Here is an 18,668-nt window from a genome sequence, read left to right on the forward strand (position 1 = left end):
CAGAGGTACACATTTATATGTAGTCAGAGGCAAAACTTATGTGGTCTACGCTGTTTTCTCACAAGGGGTTATCATGATGGTAGGCAAATGCTCTGCAGCCCCGATAGCACACGCCCTTACTGGAGTTCAACTACCTTAATGAAGAGCTACTGGGATGTACTGGAAAGATGTACTGGATGTCTGGGCTCGAATCCTGACTCTGCCACTTACTATGCGGTTTTGGCCAGGACATTTCACCACCTCCTTAGCCTTCCTTTCCTCATCAGTAAAACTGAGATCATTTGGATTTAAGGCGAAGATTGGGAAGCACGTCCGGCACAAGGTGGAGGAGCAAGTACGGGATGAACGAATGCCACAGCCGACGCCCATAAAAGGCAGGCAGTCACACGTGGCTGGGGACCCTGACGCCGGGGGCTCCAGAACTGAGGGCCCCTTGGCCCCCCTTTGGCTTCAAAGGGCCCGGAGTCCGGCCCAAATCTCAGCGCCAACCAGTGCCTGGTCCCAGGGCGCAGAGAACTCTCTCGGCCAGCAGAGGACATTGGTCTTCAAAGCCTGGCTTCGCTTCTCTCTCTGTCTTCCAGCTGCTCAGAACCGGAGCCGAGGGGGCCCCGCGGGCGCCCCCCGCCCCGCCACACGCCCCCACACCCCAGCTCGACTCCTCCACGCTCCGGGCTTTCTGGGCCTGGCGCGGCTCAGCAGCCCCAGGACACTGCCACAACGGCCCGGGCCGAACGCCACCTCCCAGGCGGCGCCAGCTCAGCCCCGCGTGGGTTGGACGGCCACGTTGCTAGGAAACTGGGGCGGGGCCTGGGAATCACCGCTTCCGCACGGGCTGCGCAGGCGCTGTGCTCGGGCCTCCGACTATCGCGAGATTCGCCTCCCGGAAGTTCCACGTCAGACTGTCGGCGGGTCGGCGGGGCGGGGGGGGGCTCCGGGCCTGCGTTGCCGGTAACAAGTGGGAACACCGGGGCTGTGATCGACGCAACCATGGTAGGTCCAGACTCCGCAGGACCATTCGTTATGACCGACTCTCGGGGATCCGGGACCGAGGACTGCAATGAGCAGCGGTCTGGGCTCCCGCGGCAACCGCCGGCCCGGCCTTGCGGGGTCCAGGTCCAGTTTGAGCCTCGGTGGGGAGGAGACAGTGGGCTTAGTAGGCCGGGATGGTTTGGGGAGACGAAATGTATAAGAGTGAGGGGTCCCGGACCTATCTGACGCTTATGGCGGTGCTCGCCAGAGTTGCTGCGGTCTGCAGCGGGGTCGGTGGTGATGGGGAATAGGAGGCCGAAAGGCTGAATTCCATAGGAGGCTTTGGCAAAAAAACTAGCTCATTCTGCCCTTAAAACTGTAACAGCTCATCGCACTCCTGTTTGGCTTGTTACTGGGACACTGTGCTTTCCACTAACTCCTAGCCCATGCAGACAAGCCCCTCCCACCAAAAGTGAAGTGTCCTTAGAGTCCAAAGTGGGCTTTTAAATGGGGTCCCAACTCCTGGGTTTCTACGGAAAAACGTAAAACAAGGTTGGGAGACTGTAACACTGGCTGTTAGACTTTTCTGAATTTGCAAGACTGTAGTTTATAAGAGTAGCATTCATGACAGCACGCTTTTATTAACACACCTTAGAGGTTGCTCCCTTAGGGAAACTGAAAGTTACAGAGAGTCTTAGGGGAATGTTTAGAGAAATGCACATTTGCACAAAATTTAGTACAGACACTTCCCCCAATCTCTTTCTCATCCAGGAATTTTCTTGGGTCCCAGGTTACAAGCCATAGAACAAGACTTCAAATCTCTCTAATTGTATCACTTTGTATTCTCTGGTTTGGGTCTGCAGCGTCTTCAGTAATAGGACATTTTTGGAAAAGGCCCTTGAAACTGCCTTATTCTATTTTGCAGTCTTTATAATTAAAATGTATTTTTATGGGACCAGCAGTTAGCGTAATGGCTAGGTCGCTGGACTCCCATGTACTTCCACTCCGCAGTTCGAGTCCTGGACCCGGTGGCTTAAACTCACAACGGGTGCATGCGTGCACAAGATCCCACGAGGAGAATGGAGGAGAAGGGATTGCCATGTGGCCATCCCTCCTGGGGGGTGATTTCTCGCTTTCTGTCTCTCTGTCTCTCTCTGTCATTCTGGTGAGTGCACACGCCCTAAAGCAAAAACCTCAAAAAAATGTATTTTTATAATGGAATATTACCTTCATTATTTAATATATGTTAAGTCTTTTGTGTAAAACACAAAATGTAAATTTATTCAAATGCTCATTTACCATAGGGTATTTACTATATGTCATGCACTTTGCTAAACATTTGCTGCCTAATTTTCACAAAAGCTGAGAGACAGGTTTACAAATCATTTTTTCTGGAGAAGTTACTGTAGAACCACTATAGTATAGTTAGAGTGCTCCGCTTACCTCTGAGTTTAATTCTTGTAGCACTAAAAGGTTGATACTAGTATTTTCCCTGTTTTTATACAAGTCAAACCTGAAAGAAATTAAGTAAATGTGTCTGCTATTGCACATCTGAAATAAATGGTGGAACCGAAATTTGAATCCATCGCGACTCTAGTCCCGTGTTTGTCGTCCTTAAACTCTCACACCCAAATATATAAAGTGTTGAGGAAATAAGGCTTGTATAAGTAATGACACTGCCAGTAAGCAGTGCCTACTCTAGAAAGCAAGAAGAGGTTAAAATGAAATCCTGGACACACCCCCAGGAAAGAGACACACCCCCAGGAAAGAGTATTTCATGCCATCGTAATCAGAAAGATCTTACTGGTGGCAGTTGCATTTTAGCTGAGTCTTAAATATATCCACCGCTTGGAAGATAAAAGGAGACATTTAGAGTTGAGATAGTATGATACTCATCTTTGTCACAGAATGCCTAGAACAATGTCTTATTCAAAGTAGTCATTTGAATGTTGGAACGAGCTTTTTTTTTTTTTTTTTTAATTGCCAGAGGACATGTGTGCTTGCCTGAATGAGAGAGACAGAACTGCCTAGTAGAGTATAGTCACGCTGCAATCCCCCTCCCTTTCTCCCTTTCAGCATTTCGCCCTCTCAGCAGGGGTTGGGACACACACACACACACACACACACACACACACACTGCTTCTCAGGCTGCTGAGGCTGGGGTTTGAACCAAAGTCAGCCATCTGGGATCTGACTCTCCCAATGCACAGCACTCAGCCACTGAGCTATGGTGTCAACACATCTTGCTTATAAACTGGGATTTGTATTTTGTGGATCTACTGGGGTTGTTCAGAGTTCCCTGACCTACTTTCTGGGGGATTAGTTTTACTTGTTACTCAATCATTTTAAGTATTTTAATAGTAAAAACTACACAGTTTATAAGTATCCAGTTTCCTCAGTTACTACAGGGAAAATGTGAGATGCTGGTGAAAACCTTCCCGTGGTAACCCTCACCACTATTCCCGGCACATAATAGACACTTCCTTTTTCCCCCACAATTTGCCAGAGGATACATGCGCTGGTGTGGGAACCCTCACCCCTATTCCCGGCATATAATAGACACTTCCTTTTTTCCCCACAATTTGCCAGAGGATACATGCGCTGGCCAGAGAGAGAGAAAGAGAGGGGAAATAAGGAAGCACCGTCCTTCAGAGAATAATCACACCACAATCCTTTTCCTCTATTTCTGACACCTTCTGGGATTTGGGGCATGCATGCACACGTGCCTAGCAGTTTTCTCAAGCCACTGGGTTCAGTACTCAAACTGTACAATTGATCATATGGAATCCAGCTGCCTTAATACCATGCCACTGGCTGACACGGTATTTCATGTTTGTTGACTCTGAATACACCAGAAAAAGGAGTAAAATTTATGATAGTAATTAGTAAGGAGAAGTTCAGAAATGGATCAAATAAAAGATCCTACTTCCCTGGACTAGCAAGAAATGTGAAGACAATGGTTTGAAGTAGAAAGTTTGAAATGGAAGATAATGATAGTGGAAATGTTTTGAGGCAGTAAAAAACACAAGCCAAAGAACCCTGATTTTTTTTTTTTTTTAAGAGAGAGATTTTTGCTGGGGAGGGGTGGTGTGCACTCACTGGAGAGACAGACAGAAAGCAAGAAATCACCCCCTAGAGGAAATGGCCACACTGTAATCCCTTCTCCTCTATTTTCCTCTCAGGATATTGGGCATGCACACACACACACATACACACACCCAGCATGGTTTTAAGCTCCCGGGTCCAGGACTCGAACCATGGTCAACTACATAGGAGTCCAGTGACGTAATCATTACGCCATCTACTGGTCCCAGGAACTCTGATTTTTAAAGTAAGAAATAAGGGTTGTTGCTAAAAGTGAGGATGCCATTATAGTAGGAAGAACAAAGTTTGAAGTAATGACCCAAATTTGATAGATACATAAAAAGATGAAGTTTTGTAAATTTTGCTTTGTCTCAGGAGATTACTTCTGTTTAATCTTCATTTTATACTGAAGTGTCATAAATAACCTCAGATTTCTGTTTGGTCATGGTCGTCATAGCAGATCACAGCATTAAGATTTAGCAGTAATGGTGTTGGCAGGTGGCATGGCGTGGTGGTTAAGGGCACTGGACTCCCACATGGCCAACCACAGTCCTGGACTGGTGGCTTGCTTTCTCACTTTCTTTCACCCACTCTCTCCTCCTCTCACTCTTGCTCTGTTCTTCGATGGTAAATTAAAATAAAGAGATAAAGTTAAATAAAAATAATTCTTTAAAAAATACATTAAAAAAAGATTTAACAGTAACAGATTGCTACATAAGCCTTTAGGTTGTATATCAATCTTTCTCAACCTGTGTCCAAGAGAGAATTAAGCCTTCTGCCCTAGGACATCATGAAATATGTCATCATGTATAATGAATTAACTTTTCTCCTAGAATTCCTTGGGAGAATTGAAAAATATTGAGTCATCGGAAAAGTCATGACATATTTTTCTCTTGCAAAAATGCATCATGACTTTTCTGATGACCCAATTAATTATTCAAGTCATTTTCTGTTTTGTGGTTCAGAAAAGGAATTTGGCTTGAAAAAGACTGATTTAAACTATTAATATTTTCTGACTCAAGAGAGTATATTAATTTTTGTTTAAAATTGTTCTAATTTCCATTAAGCTTCAGTCACTTAAGTTATTAACATAATGCCACATCTGCCCATTTGATTCTTACGGCATCATGGGCCTGCATATAACCCTTATTGATTACACATTACATTGCCTAGTATTTATTAATACTGTGAAACTATGTTTATTCAAACCTGATTATATAATGGGCATTTGCTAAAAAAAAAAAAAAGTTAATTGGTACTTGACAATGTCTGTTGCTGATGATAAAATAAGAGCTGTCAAGTGGATATTAGATAGAAATTTAGAAAACTTACATCACTGCTCTTAACAGATTTTTAACTCTTAAAGACAATCTGTTGAGGTAGGTAGTTCTATTAATGAATATGATTTTTTTTTTCACACAATATAATGTGTCAATATTTGGAAGATTTGCATGACTCAGTGAAACAACATTTTTCTGAAAGAAATGCCTGGTGTTATAAAATCATGCATGTGTGAAAGATCCATTCAAAGCACAGAATAAGCCAATGATTTTAATGTGACAGAGATCATTCATTCGGTTTCAGATTCTACATTGCAAGTAACCTTTGAGAAACTACCCCTTGGGGCCAGCAGGTGGTGTGATAGTTAAGGTACAGGATTGCCCCATGGCCAGCAAAGGTTTGAGTCTCAGACCTTGAAAATCATGCCAGGCGCATATGTGTGTGTGCCCAAAACCCCAGAAGAGATTTCAGCATGGCCATCCACCTGGGAGGTGATTTCTCACTTTCCCTCTCATTGTCTCTCTCTCTGTCTTTCTCCAGAGAGTGTATGTATCCTATAGCAAAAACCTTTAAAAAGAGAGAGAGAGAGAGAGAAAGAGAGAGAGAAATTCCTCTCTATTAAATAAGACTTTAAAGACTTTTTCAAAAATGTAAAGTATTGCCACTTTTCTTACTAAATTTCTTTTAAAGACCCTCTCCTGCCATTTTTTTTTTTTTAAAGAAGTTTTTCTGCCTTAAGGCTGTGCACTCACTGGAGGGAGACAGACAGGCACAGAGAGAAAGTGAGAAATCACCCTCCAGGAGGGTTGGCCATGCCACAATCCCTCTTCCTCCATTCTCCTCCCAGAGAATGGGAGGACACACGCGTGTGCCTGGCATGATTTTGAAGGTAACAGGTCTGGGACTCAAACTGTGGTTGGCCATGTGGGAGTCCAGCAGTGTAACCACTAGGCCATCTGCTGGTCTCCGTTCCCCCCTTTTTTTAATTGCCAAAGAATGTGCCTGTTTGCCAGAAAGATGAGATGAGGGGGCAGCACCTCCTAGTAGGATGTGGTCATGCCTTCTCCATTTCTTCATTCTTTCAGTATGTTGAACTTGCTCAACATACTGGGGCCTGGTGTGTTTCAAGTCACCTGGGCTGGGAGTCTAACCATGGTAGGCCATGTGGGATCTAGCTCCCTTAACCACTAGGCTATGGGGGCTAGCCTAATCATTATTACTATTTTTTTTTTTATCATATCCTAACATGTACTCAGTTTATTTTTTTCTTGAAAATGAATTACTACATATAGTAGCAGTATCTCAGTTTTAATTTCTATACACAAAATTTTTAAAGATGAGGAGAAAGAGAAAGATAAAATACCCCCCCCCTCCATGGGGCCTGGTCATATTATTACCCTTTATCCTCCAATTCTTCATCCTATCAGGATCCTAGGCACACATGCACGCATGGTGTGTACGCAGCCAGTGCGGAGACTTGAACCCACGTGGGATCCGGCTTTCTCTGCAGTTTTTAACTGCTGCACTATGGGGCCAGCTCTCAGTTTTAATTTTTAACATGGTAAAATGTCAGTAAATAAAGCTCTCATTAGTAAAAGCTCTTTGATATCCTCAAAAATTTTTAAGAGTTTGGTGAGGTCCTTAGACCAGGAAGTTTGAGAACCTCTATAAATTTTAAATTTTTTAATAGTCTCATGTTTTTATTTTTAGGTTCTTCCCATAGGTCACATGAGCTCACTGGAGAGAAACAGAGAGAAACTAAGTGAGAAACCACCACCCAGGAGGGATGGTTACACCGCATTCCCTTCTTCATTCTCCTCCTGGGATTTTGGGCATGCGTGCACACACGCCCACATGATTTTCAGGACTAGTCCCAGGACTCAAACTTTGGTCAACCATGTGGGAGTCTGGTTTCTTAACCATTACACCATGTGTTGCCCCCATACTTCTGTTTCGTGTGTGTGAATGAAATGGATGCATTGGACTTGAAACTGTGTTTGTAATTTAGAAAAGTAACTGAATTGTTTTGTAGGCTTGATAATGCACTGTTTTTAGTTAAGATCTCTAATACATCTTACTTGGCTCAGCAAGTTAATGTGTTTTTATGTTCTTTTCCTTAGCCTTTGCGACTTGATATCAAGAGAAAGCTAACCGCTCGGTCTGATCGAGTTAAGAGTGTGGATTTGCATCCTACAGAGCCATGGATGTTGGCAAGTCTTTACAATGGCAGTGTTTGTGTTTGGAATCATGAAACACAGGTAGGAATTTTTAAGGACCTTATCAGAAATAATATATTGGGTTAAACTGTTTATAGTAAAAGAGAATAAATATAACAGTCCATTAACTATGTGCAATTTTTTCTTTTTAAATATTTTAGGATTTGAAGCTTATCTGCTAATGAAATTATACATTCAAGCCTTTTACTCATGCCAAGCCTTAGTTTACTTATCTAAAATGAAGATGATATTTTTGCTCTCCCTACATAATAAGATTATCAGAAGAATCAGATAATATTAAATAAAATTGGATAAGAGGACCTGTATGATACAGTATTACTCATTTTTTCCCTAGCTTACTCTGTAACTGTTCCTCATCTTCATATCGTTTGACTCCGAGAATGTTGGAGACCCTTTCGTATGCTGTTTGATTCAGCCACGGCACTAAACATGGTGCTGAGTCATGACTTTTTCCCTGCAGCCACTTTAGTTCTACTGAACTTTTATTTTCCTGCCTTCTTGTAGATTGCATGTCTGCCTGTCTCTGTGTCAGTGTCAGGGTTGACTAGTCGTGGTCGCAGAGGTGGGGCTGACATCCTCTTCCTTCAGTCTTTGAGGAATCTTTGAGGTTCGGCCTGGGAAGCTGGAGTAGGCAAATATGCCAGGTGCATATGTGTACATGCCCCAAATCCTGAGAGGAGAATGGAAGAGAAGGAACCGCAGTATGGCCATCCCCCAATGGGGCACGGGTGGGGGGAGATGCCTTCCTTTCTTTCTTTCATCAGCCCCCACCCCAGCAAGCACAGGGGCCTATAGCACCCTCCCCCCAAAATAGAGGTCGTATTGTATTCCATTGTTATTTTATTATTTCTCTCTGCTATGAAAAAAAGGAGGAGGATTGGAAAATAATGGTTTGATTTTCAGAATTTTAAAGAAAGAGCATCAGAGTGGGAGGCCCAGGAAGCGCATTCATCTCTCTTTCTGAGGGTCTCCTAGTTTTCTGCATTTACTAACTAGAAATTTTGCTCTGAGCAGCTTGTCGGGTCTTAGAAATGTGTTTTCATATCTCACTAAAAACAAAAATACCATTTGTGTCAGAATGCATTGCTAAAGTGTGCAAAAGAATTATATTTGTTTATGAGTTCCTTCTGTGGTTCTTAATTTAAAAAGAAGAAACTAAGAGCTAAATCATTCAGTAAGTACTTATCACACTAGTTGTGCACTGCCACCGTTCTCGGCCTTCGGTGTATAGCAGTAAACAAGACTGCTGTGGGAGAGCTTAGCGGGAGAGATTGACCGTAAACATGTAATTATGAGGTGCTGCGTTATGAAAGGGGAGCACAGGTTTCCATAGGTGGGTTTCCAGGCAGAGGGAACTGGAATGGAGGGAGATGGGGAAGAGCCAAGGTGAAGCAGGAGAAGGAAGGGAAGGGAAGAGCACACAAGATCTAGAAGGCCATTTTGTGGACATTTTCTTTCTCTTCTCTTTTTTTTTTTTTTTTAAAGAGAGAGATCTTTGCTATAGGGCACATGTACTCCCCTGAGAGACAGAAAGAGAAATCACTTGTCCATCCCCTTTCCCCCCCAAGATGGCCATGCCAGTCCCTTCTCCTCACAGGATTTTGGGCATATGCACACATGTGCCTGGCATAAGTTTAAGCCGCCAGGTCCAGGACTCCAACCGCGGTCAACTATATGGGAGTTCAGCAACGTAATGATCACACCATCTGCTGGTCCCAGTTTCTCTCTTATGTTCTAAAGCCTTTTAATTTTGAATCTATTAAAAGAAAGAGTATTAATCTGTTCTGTTCACTTGAATGTTGAGCCTTTATATTTTATCCTAAGAATAGTTTAAAATTAGAAGTGATCTAAATTGTTGAGTATTTTAAATATAGCAGAACAGATTTTTAAAGTTTTTCTCTCATAACTCAATGTGTGTATTCTTGATGCATTTTAAAGACCTTGGTGAAGACATTTGAAGTGTGTGATCTTCCTGTTCGAGCTGCAAAATTTGTCGCAAGGAAGAATTGGGTTGTGACAGGAGCAGTAAGTAATTATATGAATCTCTAATCCGATTTTCTGAATTAGTCAATGATTATGTAAATTAGTTGCATAATTTCGACTCCTGGTTTGTTAATTAGTGTAATGTTTCGAAGCACAGACTTCATTCCTTGAGTTTGTAGTATAGTTTTTTGTGCAGTTTACTTCCTAACGGTGATGATGCTTTTTAAATTTCCATTTCTAGGATGACATGCAGATTAGAGTGTTCAATTACAACACTCTGGAACGAGTTCATATGTTTGAAGCACACTCAGACTACATTCGCTGTATTGCTGTTCATCCAACCCAGCCTTTCATCCTAACTAGCAGTGGTAAGGGATGACCTTTTTAGGTCATATGCATCTGTTTGGGTAATTCATTTTCATTCAGTGAGACATGCTGTTCTTTAACTGCTATTACAAATAGAGTTCTAATTCCAAGCAGCTGTTAAACTACTTAAATCCATTACTGTACTATTGATGCTGCTTGCTTTGTGTTTTAATGAAATATCAACTGTACTTACGATTTGTATAGTAATTGCTCTGACTCCTGTCAGGGAAGACCTGAAGGTCTAGATGTTTAAATATCTGCTGAACAGAAAGCTCATTTACATGCTGATGAGTGAGGTTTGGCAGCTTGCCACAGACTCTAGTCACTTTATCTTTATATTCAGACTAGTTTGCTCTTTTGTATTTTGTGTAAGACAGTGGGCCTTTGGGGAGGGCAGTTAAAAGGAGGAGCATTCAATTAATAATAGCTCTTCAAAATGTTTTTAAATTAAAAATTGAAAAATAATTCAACGAATCTTGTATTAAGAGCAGATGCTGGGCTAGCTGGTGGCCAGGTGATTGGGACAATTGGATCCCACATGGCTGACTATGATGTTCAAGTCCCGAACTCAGCGGCATGAAAAACACGCTGGGCACGTCTGTGTGCGCGTGCGCATGCACGCATGCATGAACCCAAACTCCTTAGAGGAGAAATGGAAGAGAAGGGATTGCTACAAGGCCATCCCCCTGGGGGTACTTTCTATTTTCTCACTTTCTCTTGCAGTCTTTACAAGCACACACATCTATAGCATATTAAAAGCAAACACACACTTGCTTTCTAAATAGTCATGGCTGTCCTTATTCAGTCATATTTAGACTCTAATAAGACATTTATCAATCTTTTGTCATTTTTTTAAAGCCCACTAAGTTTTCCTTAAAATTTCTCCCAAAATTTTTATAGTTGTTACTGGTGATCTATATTTACTATGATTAACTTATCCTCTGAGATGTTGGAATAGTTAGGAAGAAACTATGTGTCATTTCTCTCCCTTGTACTTGTTATTAATAATCTTAATGTTTTATTCGTTTCTCTCACCCTTCTCTAGAGTTAAGTTAATCTTAGAAATAAGTAAGCATTTTGAAAAATTTAATCATTTTTAATTGTTTCTTTAAGTCATAGAATGTATGATTTGTATTAGGTTTTCTGTCTTCTGAAATAAAAAAAAAAAAAAGTAGAAATTGCAACTAACTTGAGATTTCCTTTTGGCCTAGATGACATGCTTATTAAGCTGTGGGATTGGGAAAAAAAATGGTCTTGCTCACAAGTGTTTGAAGGACACACCCACTATGTTATGCAGATTGTGATCAACCCCAAAGATAACAATCAGTTTGCCAGTGCGTCTTTGGACAGGACCATCAAGGTAGAGTATCCATTCTTTGTGTCTGTTTTTCTTGTTAGTGAAATAATAGTTGTTTTAGATATTTTACTACTAGCTGGCCAGAAAGTTACTCATATCTTAAAGTTAAAGGAGGACTTTTCATTTTGATCCAAAAAGGCATGTTTTATGTAGAAAAATACTGTGGTAACTTGATGTTTCTTAATGAAGGAGTGCTCTTCTGTGTGGAGACATGTCAAATTTTTTTAGCTTCTGGAAGTCCAGACTAAGAAAAGTGCCTGTATCTTTTCTAAGTGACTACTTTCTCTCTCTTTCATTGTATTTGTAGTTGACCCCTGCTCATTATAAATCTAATTTACAATTTAAAGGCCAACTGCCTCTTGCCTTTCTTATTCCATAGCCTTATAGTGCTGCCAGTTATAAAGTATTAATTTCTGTCTTGCCAGTTCCAAATCTCAGGATAAAGTCCGAATGCCTTAGTGTCTAATATGAAGGTTTATAAGACTAGCCTGGGTTAATCCGAGACATCTTCTGTAACCCAGGCCTACTCACCATCCTCGAGAGATGCCGTGAATGTTCAGGGAACCATTTTTTATTCAGCTGTTCCCTCTGCTTACAGTTCTCTGTATTTTTCCCTTTGTGATTTATTTTCCTCTGGAGGTTTAGTAGAAATATTTTCTTGAAGTTCTCGTCAGACATTCACTTTATCTCTAGATAGAGCCAGTTGTGCTCAACATCCCGTGCCCTCCGCTGCTTTTTGTCTCTATTACAGCCTTTCTCACATTGAATCGTAATTAATGTGCTTTGGAAATCTTACCCCTGAAATGTTGGACATTTGGGACAGGAACTGATTGTCACCCCCTGCCCTTACATTCAGTAACAGGCAGTGCCTTGCCTGTGCCGGATGTCTAATGTATGCTGCAGTGAATGTAGTCTGTCTTTTATTTTTTCCTATCATAATACTTAAAATGTCTATGAGCATAGGTTAAAAAAAATCACATTAACTTTGTTTACATGTTTGATTACATTTATGTAACATTTTTTATTAGTTTTTCTTTGGCTTATGTAAGCATATCTGAATGTTTTAGGGTTTTGACCTTTTTTTCTTTCATTGGTTTGTCCTTGCTTTTGACGTAGGTTGGAAACTTTGAGTCATTTTAAGCTTTCTTCACTAAATTGGGTTTACCTTGAGAACAAGAATCATCTTTGACTCTAGTAAGGTTTATTGTATATAATTAGTGGTAAACATTTGTTTACACACCTTTATATTCTCCACAAGCCTTCTAGGGTAGGCAGTCAGTAAATATTTATAAAGATAAAGTGCTCTTGTTTGCAGTGGTTATTTCTGACTACTTTTCTATTAAAAGTTTTTTAATTCATTAGTAATTGTCTCCTTTTAATACATCACACTAAATTCATTTTTGTTATCTTTATATGAAGAATCTCAAATAGAATCCTTCTTACCCTTAAAGTAGCATTTCTCAAAGTGTTAAACATTTAGATTTTTGGACTTAATTGTAGATTGACTGAATCATAAACTCTAGGGGCAAAGCTTAGAAATTGGCATTTTCAGAGAATACTGTACTGGTGGTCCTGGTCCCTGGAAATTCAGGAAGACTGAGAAATAACAAAAGCAAACAGGTGAAAAGAATGAATGCTCCTTAGCTTTTCTCCCTTGGGGGTTGGCATTTTATGTCTCAGAGGTGTGTGTGTCTGACTTCTGAAAAGCCAGTCCCCGTATTGACTGGCAGATGCTGTTGCTTTCTGAAGGTGTGGCAGCTGGGCTCTTCATCACCCAACTTCACTCTGGAGGGACACGAGAAAGGTGTGAACTGCCTCGATTACTACAGTGGTGGCGACAAGCCATACCTCATCTCAGGTGCAGATGACCGTCTTGTTAAAATATGGGATTACCAGGTACAGCTTTCAGTCTATTGCCATGTGTCAGATGTTTCTTAACTGATGATTACGGACAGTTGAAGCAGGAGCAGTTGGACTCTCCTCAAAGTTTAATAACTTAGAGACCAACAGTTGGCATAATGGCTATGTCGCTGGACTCTCATGTGGTTGACCATGTTTCGAGTCCTGGACCCAGTGGCTTAAACTTATGCCGGGCACATGTGCATGTGTGCCAAAGATCCCGAAAGGAGAATGAAGGAGAAGGGATTCCAGCATGGCCATCCCCTCTGGGGGGTGATTCCTTGCTTTCTATCTCTCTGTCTTTCTGCCAAGCACATGCACTTTATAGGAAAAAACCTCTCCCCCACCCCCCAAAAAAGGCTTAATAATTTAAAGCTTTAGTCTCTGTACCTAAATAATAGACTCAGGATTTCCCATAAAAATGAGATTTAAAAATAAAATGCCAGCATATTTTCATTTAATATTAGAAATTTAACACTTTAGTGTTAACTTATACATCCTTCAGTGTCCCTATTGGCAAACTAACATTTGTATTTGAAAACTAGCAGATCAATGAATAATGTAATGAAATACCATGTTGCAACCATTTTGGCATAATTTTCAGGGGTTTTTTTGTTTGTTTGTTTCTCACATTAGAAGTTTCGCTGGACTCTCATGTGGTTGACCATGTTTCGAGTCCTGGACCCAGTGGCTTAAACTTATGCCGGGCACATGTGCATGTGTGCCAAAGATCCCGAAAGGAGAATGAAGGAGAAGGGATTCCAGCATGGCCATCCCCTCTGGGGGGTGATTCCTTGCTTTCTATCTCTCTGTCTTTCTGCCAAGCACATGCACTTTATAGGAAAAAACCTCTCCCCCACCCCCCAAAAAAGGCTTAATAATTTAAAGCTTTAGTCTCTGTACCTAAATAATAGACTCAGGATTTCCCATAAAAATGAGATTTAAAAATAAAATGCCAGCATATTTTCATTTAATATTAGAAATTTAACACTTTAGTGTTAACTTATACATCCTTCAGTGTCCCTATTGGCAAACTAACATTTGTATTTGAAAACTAGCAGATCAATGAATAATGTAATGAAATACCATGTTGCAACCATTTTGGCATAATTTTCAGGGGTTTTTTTGTTTGTTTGTTTCTCACATTAGAAGTTTCCATACACAGTTAATAAAATGACAACTAGGAAACCAATTTTACTTTGAAACTTTTTCAAATTTGCGCTTAAATCCAGATTAAAAATCTTAAAGGCTAATAAGCCAGCACTGTCTGCTTAGTACACAGATGAGAGGTGTGGGTTTCAGGGAGAAGGTATTTGGGAGAATAATATTCCGCTGGAAACTTAGGTCCTTTGGTATTTTTTTCCTTCTTTAAATATAATAGTTACATTTACCTGTCACAGGAATTAATTAGAAAAGATGCTCATCTGTATATAAGATAGTTCTATTTCAGAAATTCTGTATTATATACTGTTTAGATTGTCATAATCGTCATTGATAATGTACTTGTGTGTTGAGAAAATTAAGGGTGAATTGGTCTTCACTAATAATGTTTTCTCTATTTCGATCACAGAATAAAACGTGTGTACAGACACTAGAGGGACATGCCCAGAACGTGTCTTGTGCCAGTTTTCATCCCGAGCTGCCCATCATCATCACAGGGTCAGAAGATGGTAAGTTAAAAGTGTGTTTTCATTCCTATGCTTCTAATTAATTAGTGGATATTTAAACTAGGTAGTCTGCAGTGTAACTGGAGGGTTCCAAGGATTTTGAATTTTTTTTTTTTTTAAGAGACTTTTGCTATAGGGCGCATGCGCTCACTGGAGAGAGAGAGAGGGAGAGGGAGAGAGAGAGAGAGAAAGCAAGAAATCAGCCCCAGGTGGGATGGCCATGCTTCTATCCCTTCTCCTCTTGGGACCCTGGGCATGCACACAGATGCGCCCAGCATGAGTTTCAAGCCTCCGGGTATGGGATTCAAACCACAGTCAGCCATGTGGAAGTCCAGCAAAGTAACCATTACACCATCTGCTGATCCCAGATTTTGATACCCTTCTTGGAATACTAGACTTAAGCTGAAAAGAGTGAAGAGGCATTATTATCACCACCACCGTCATCAATCTATTGTGCCTTGATTCTGTCACTTAAATGAGAAGACACTCAGATGCCCTAGGGGAAAATATAAAAAGCATGTGCTTCAGAGTCAAACCTGGGTTCGGATTCAGATGCTGAAATTCATGAATTCATGGTTTGGGCAAATTCGAAATGGAAACACTCATATCCACTTCATAGGGTTGTAGTGAAACGTGAGAAGTCGCGTAGGAAGCACATAGTAAGCACTGCCTTGGGAATCCTGTTACTATTTCACACTCAAAATCACATTTTTTTTAGTTTTAGTTTCATATAAATTTTTTTTGTTTATATTGTTTTTTAAAATCATTAAAAGACTATAGATCAGACATTGGTCATTAATCTGCCAGGGAGTGTTTTCTATTTGAATAGAAAGTCTTCCATGTGGCTCATTCACCTGACACAGTTTATCATTGGATTTTCATAATAAAAGGGAATTTCACGTCATTCTTTTTAGGAACAGTGCGTATATGGCATTCAAGCACCTACCGGCTTGAGAGCACGCTGAACTATGGGATGGAGAGGGTGTGGTGCGTGGCCAGTCTACGAGGGTCCAACAATGTCGCTTTGGGCTATGATGAAGGGAGCATCATTGTTAAGGTAAGTGTACTGTCTCTAAACAGATGAACATAGGCGAAGTGATTTCTTTGTGCTTTAGTACTGTTGTCTTCCAAGTTAAACTGGGACTTCTTTCAGCATAGGGTTTAAGCAATAGCGATTTAAAGCAGAAGAGAGGAAATCAATCTCTCTGTTAAGTGATAAAAGTGTCTGTTTTGGCATGGTTTTATTTGTTTTCCTTTCATTGCTAAGAGCCATTTGTCATTCTTCCAGCTTGGTCGGGAGGAACCTGCCATGTCCATGGATGCCAATGGAAAGATTATTTGGGCTAAGCACTCAGAAATCCAGCAGGCCAACCTAAAAGCAATGGGAGATGCTGAAATTAAAGATGGAGAAAGACTGCCCCTGGCAGTAAAGGATATGGGCAGTTGTGAAATATACCCTCAGACTATTCAGCACAACCCTAATGGACGGTGAGCCATCACCAAAGTCTCTCTTGTAGTTTCTGTGTATGTTAGAGCAGGGTTTGCGTATCCTCAGTCTATTTTCCTGGTACCCTGTGGTAAGCATCGCCAATCAGTCCTCATCGGGCTATACGCCATGTGCCAGTGAATTGAGTTGGCATCATGCCAGCAAGGTAGACCATGTTTACTTTACCCTCCTGGCCTCGTTCCATCCCACTCTGGTTTGAGCAGTTTCATAGTATTGTGTTTATTCTTATTATACATACATGGGGTTGTGATCTCGTGTGCTCCTTTTGGGGATCCTGTATTATCCTGAGGCTTAGTTAATATTGTTGAATCAGTAACTTTTTTGAATTAATTCTTTTGAAGAAAAGATGACTCTGAGGTATATGTGTTTGAAAAACTTGGCAGATCGTAATTGTTTTGCTTCTTATTCGTAGTGTAGTATTTTTGTTTGTTTCTTTTTTTTTTTTTCTTTGCCATGGGGCACATACACTGGCCAGAGAGAGAGAAACGGAGGGGGAAGGTAAGAAATTACCCCCTAGGGAGGATGGCCATGCTGCAGTTCTTCTCCGTTTTCCTCTTAGGATTTTGGCCAAACATACACATGCACCCATACCCACCAGGTCTGGTACTCAAACTGCACTTTGCCATGTGGGAATCCAGAGCCTTAACCACCATGCCACCTGCTGGTCCCATAAAGCACCTAATATCTTATAAGAAAGGAGTTTCTAGCACAGTGTGGATAAACTGTAGAGCTTAAAAAATTATTTTACAGTAGGTCTAGTTCTCTCATAGTGAATGTTAAAAAATAAAGTTACAAACCAAGGATGTCACCTAGTTCAGTAAATGGTATCCATAATTTGTAGTATATTGTAGTATAATGTTGAAGGTTTAAGACTGCATTGTTTACATTTCCCTTAATGTCATACAACACTTGCTGCTGTAAATTTTGCATTTTACCTTTGGGTCCTCTGATAGTAGTCATTACAGTATTCTAAATGATGTCTTTAAAGAGAGTTATTTTACGCCTTGGGAATTTTTTATTTTACTGCCACATTCTATTTTTACTCATTATTTAAATGTTAAAATACCCTATTTAGTTCAGTACATTTGTCCATCATTAAAAACTGGAGTAAGATATTTTTATTCAGTAGAGTGAACAGCCTTAAAATGATTAGTCTTACAATAGGATAGTGTCTTATGGTATAAAGTGATGAGCAAAGTGCTCAGCAAACACTAGTTGAATAGTTAAGTCATCCCCCTCACATCTGCGCCTCTCTCACCATCCTGCCCCCAGTCTCCTTCGTTTATAAGAGAAGACTACTGCAGTAGCATTTTTAGTAATAGCCCCATATTTATAAATTGCTTTTGAATGTTGGTTAGAATATTTTTGCATAGCTCTATATCCAAAGAGTTGTGTAACTTTAAAAGATTGTCGTCATTGTCAGAAATAGTATTTGATATTAGAATTATGTTACCATAAAGTTGAAGTTTTGTTTCATAACTTGTATATGTCATCATTCCTCCATACCTCCCTCCCTGGCCTCTGTAACTGCAGGTTTGTTGTGGTGTGCGGTGATGGGGAGTATATCATCTACACAGCAATGGCACTGAGAAACAAGAGCTTCGGGTCTGCCCAGGAGTTTGCATGGGCCCACGATTCTTCAGAGTAAGTCTTGGCTATGTGGTATCCAGACTATCTGATTCCAAATGGATGTTGTGTGTCACTGTATAAAAGAGGTCGTCAAGGCTAGGTATGGGTCATGCTTTTCTGTGTTGTGTGTTACCGTTTAAGAGAGGTCGTCAAGGCTAGGTATGGGTCGTGCTTTTCTGCGTGTTGCTCTACCGTTTAAGAGAGGTCGTCAAGGCTAGGTATGGGTCTTGCTTCTCCGTGTTGTGTGTTACCGTTTAAGAGAGGTCGTCAAGGCTAGGTATGGGTCTTGCTTCTCCGTGTTGTGTGTCACTGTATAAGAGAGGTCGTCAAGGCTAGGTATGGGTCTTGCTTCTCCGTGTTGTGTGTCACTGCATAAGAGAGGTCGTCAAGGCTAGGTATGGGTCGTGCTTTTCTGTGTTGTGTGTTACCGTTTAAGAGAGGTCGTCAAGGCTAGGTATGGGTCTTGCTTCTCCGTGCTGTAAAATAGTTCTTACCAGAGCTGCCTGTTGGCAGATGAGAGTCAGAGGAGGCTGTGTCGTGGGAGCTGCCTCTGCCCCTTCTATGCAGTGCTGCGTGGCTCACTCAGCTGATCGAATATCCCATTGACCTGGGTACCCTGGACCTGTTCCCTTGATGCTGTCAGTGGCAGGACCTGGGGTTTGTGGGTCCTCCCTGCGAAGTGACACCCT

General features: G+C 41.1%; 1 protein-coding gene across 1 annotated transcript in view; it reads left to right on the plus strand.

Moving 5' to 3' along the window:
- Window positions 1–887: 887 nt before the first annotated feature.
- Window positions 888–18,668, plus strand: part of COPB2 (coat protein complex I subunit beta 2) — a 31,218-nt gene continuing 13,437 nt past the window's right edge. Inside the window, exons 1-10 of the mRNA XM_006158176.3 lie at window positions 888–990; window positions 7,455–7,592; window positions 9,510–9,596; window positions 9,796–9,922; window positions 11,132–11,280; window positions 13,027–13,173; window positions 14,747–14,846; window positions 15,758–15,900; window positions 16,132–16,331; window positions 17,884–17,994. Coding sequence (XP_006158238.1) covers window positions 988–990; window positions 7,455–7,592; window positions 9,510–9,596; window positions 9,796–9,922; window positions 11,132–11,280; window positions 13,027–13,173; window positions 14,747–14,846; window positions 15,758–15,900; window positions 16,132–16,331; window positions 17,884–17,994 — 1,205 coding nt within the window. The 5' untranslated portion in view covers window positions 888–987. The remainder of the gene's footprint in view (window positions 991–7,454; window positions 7,593–9,509; window positions 9,597–9,795; window positions 9,923–11,131; window positions 11,281–13,026; window positions 13,174–14,746; window positions 14,847–15,757; window positions 15,901–16,131; window positions 16,332–17,883; window positions 17,995–18,668) is intronic.

This window comes from Tupaia chinensis, unplaced genomic scaffold (assembly GCF_000334495.1).
Source record: "Tupaia chinensis unplaced genomic scaffold, TupChi_1.0 Scaffold000574_1, whole genome shotgun sequence".
Taxonomy (NCBI): domain Eukaryota; kingdom Metazoa; phylum Chordata; class Mammalia; order Scandentia; family Tupaiidae; genus Tupaia; species Tupaia belangeri.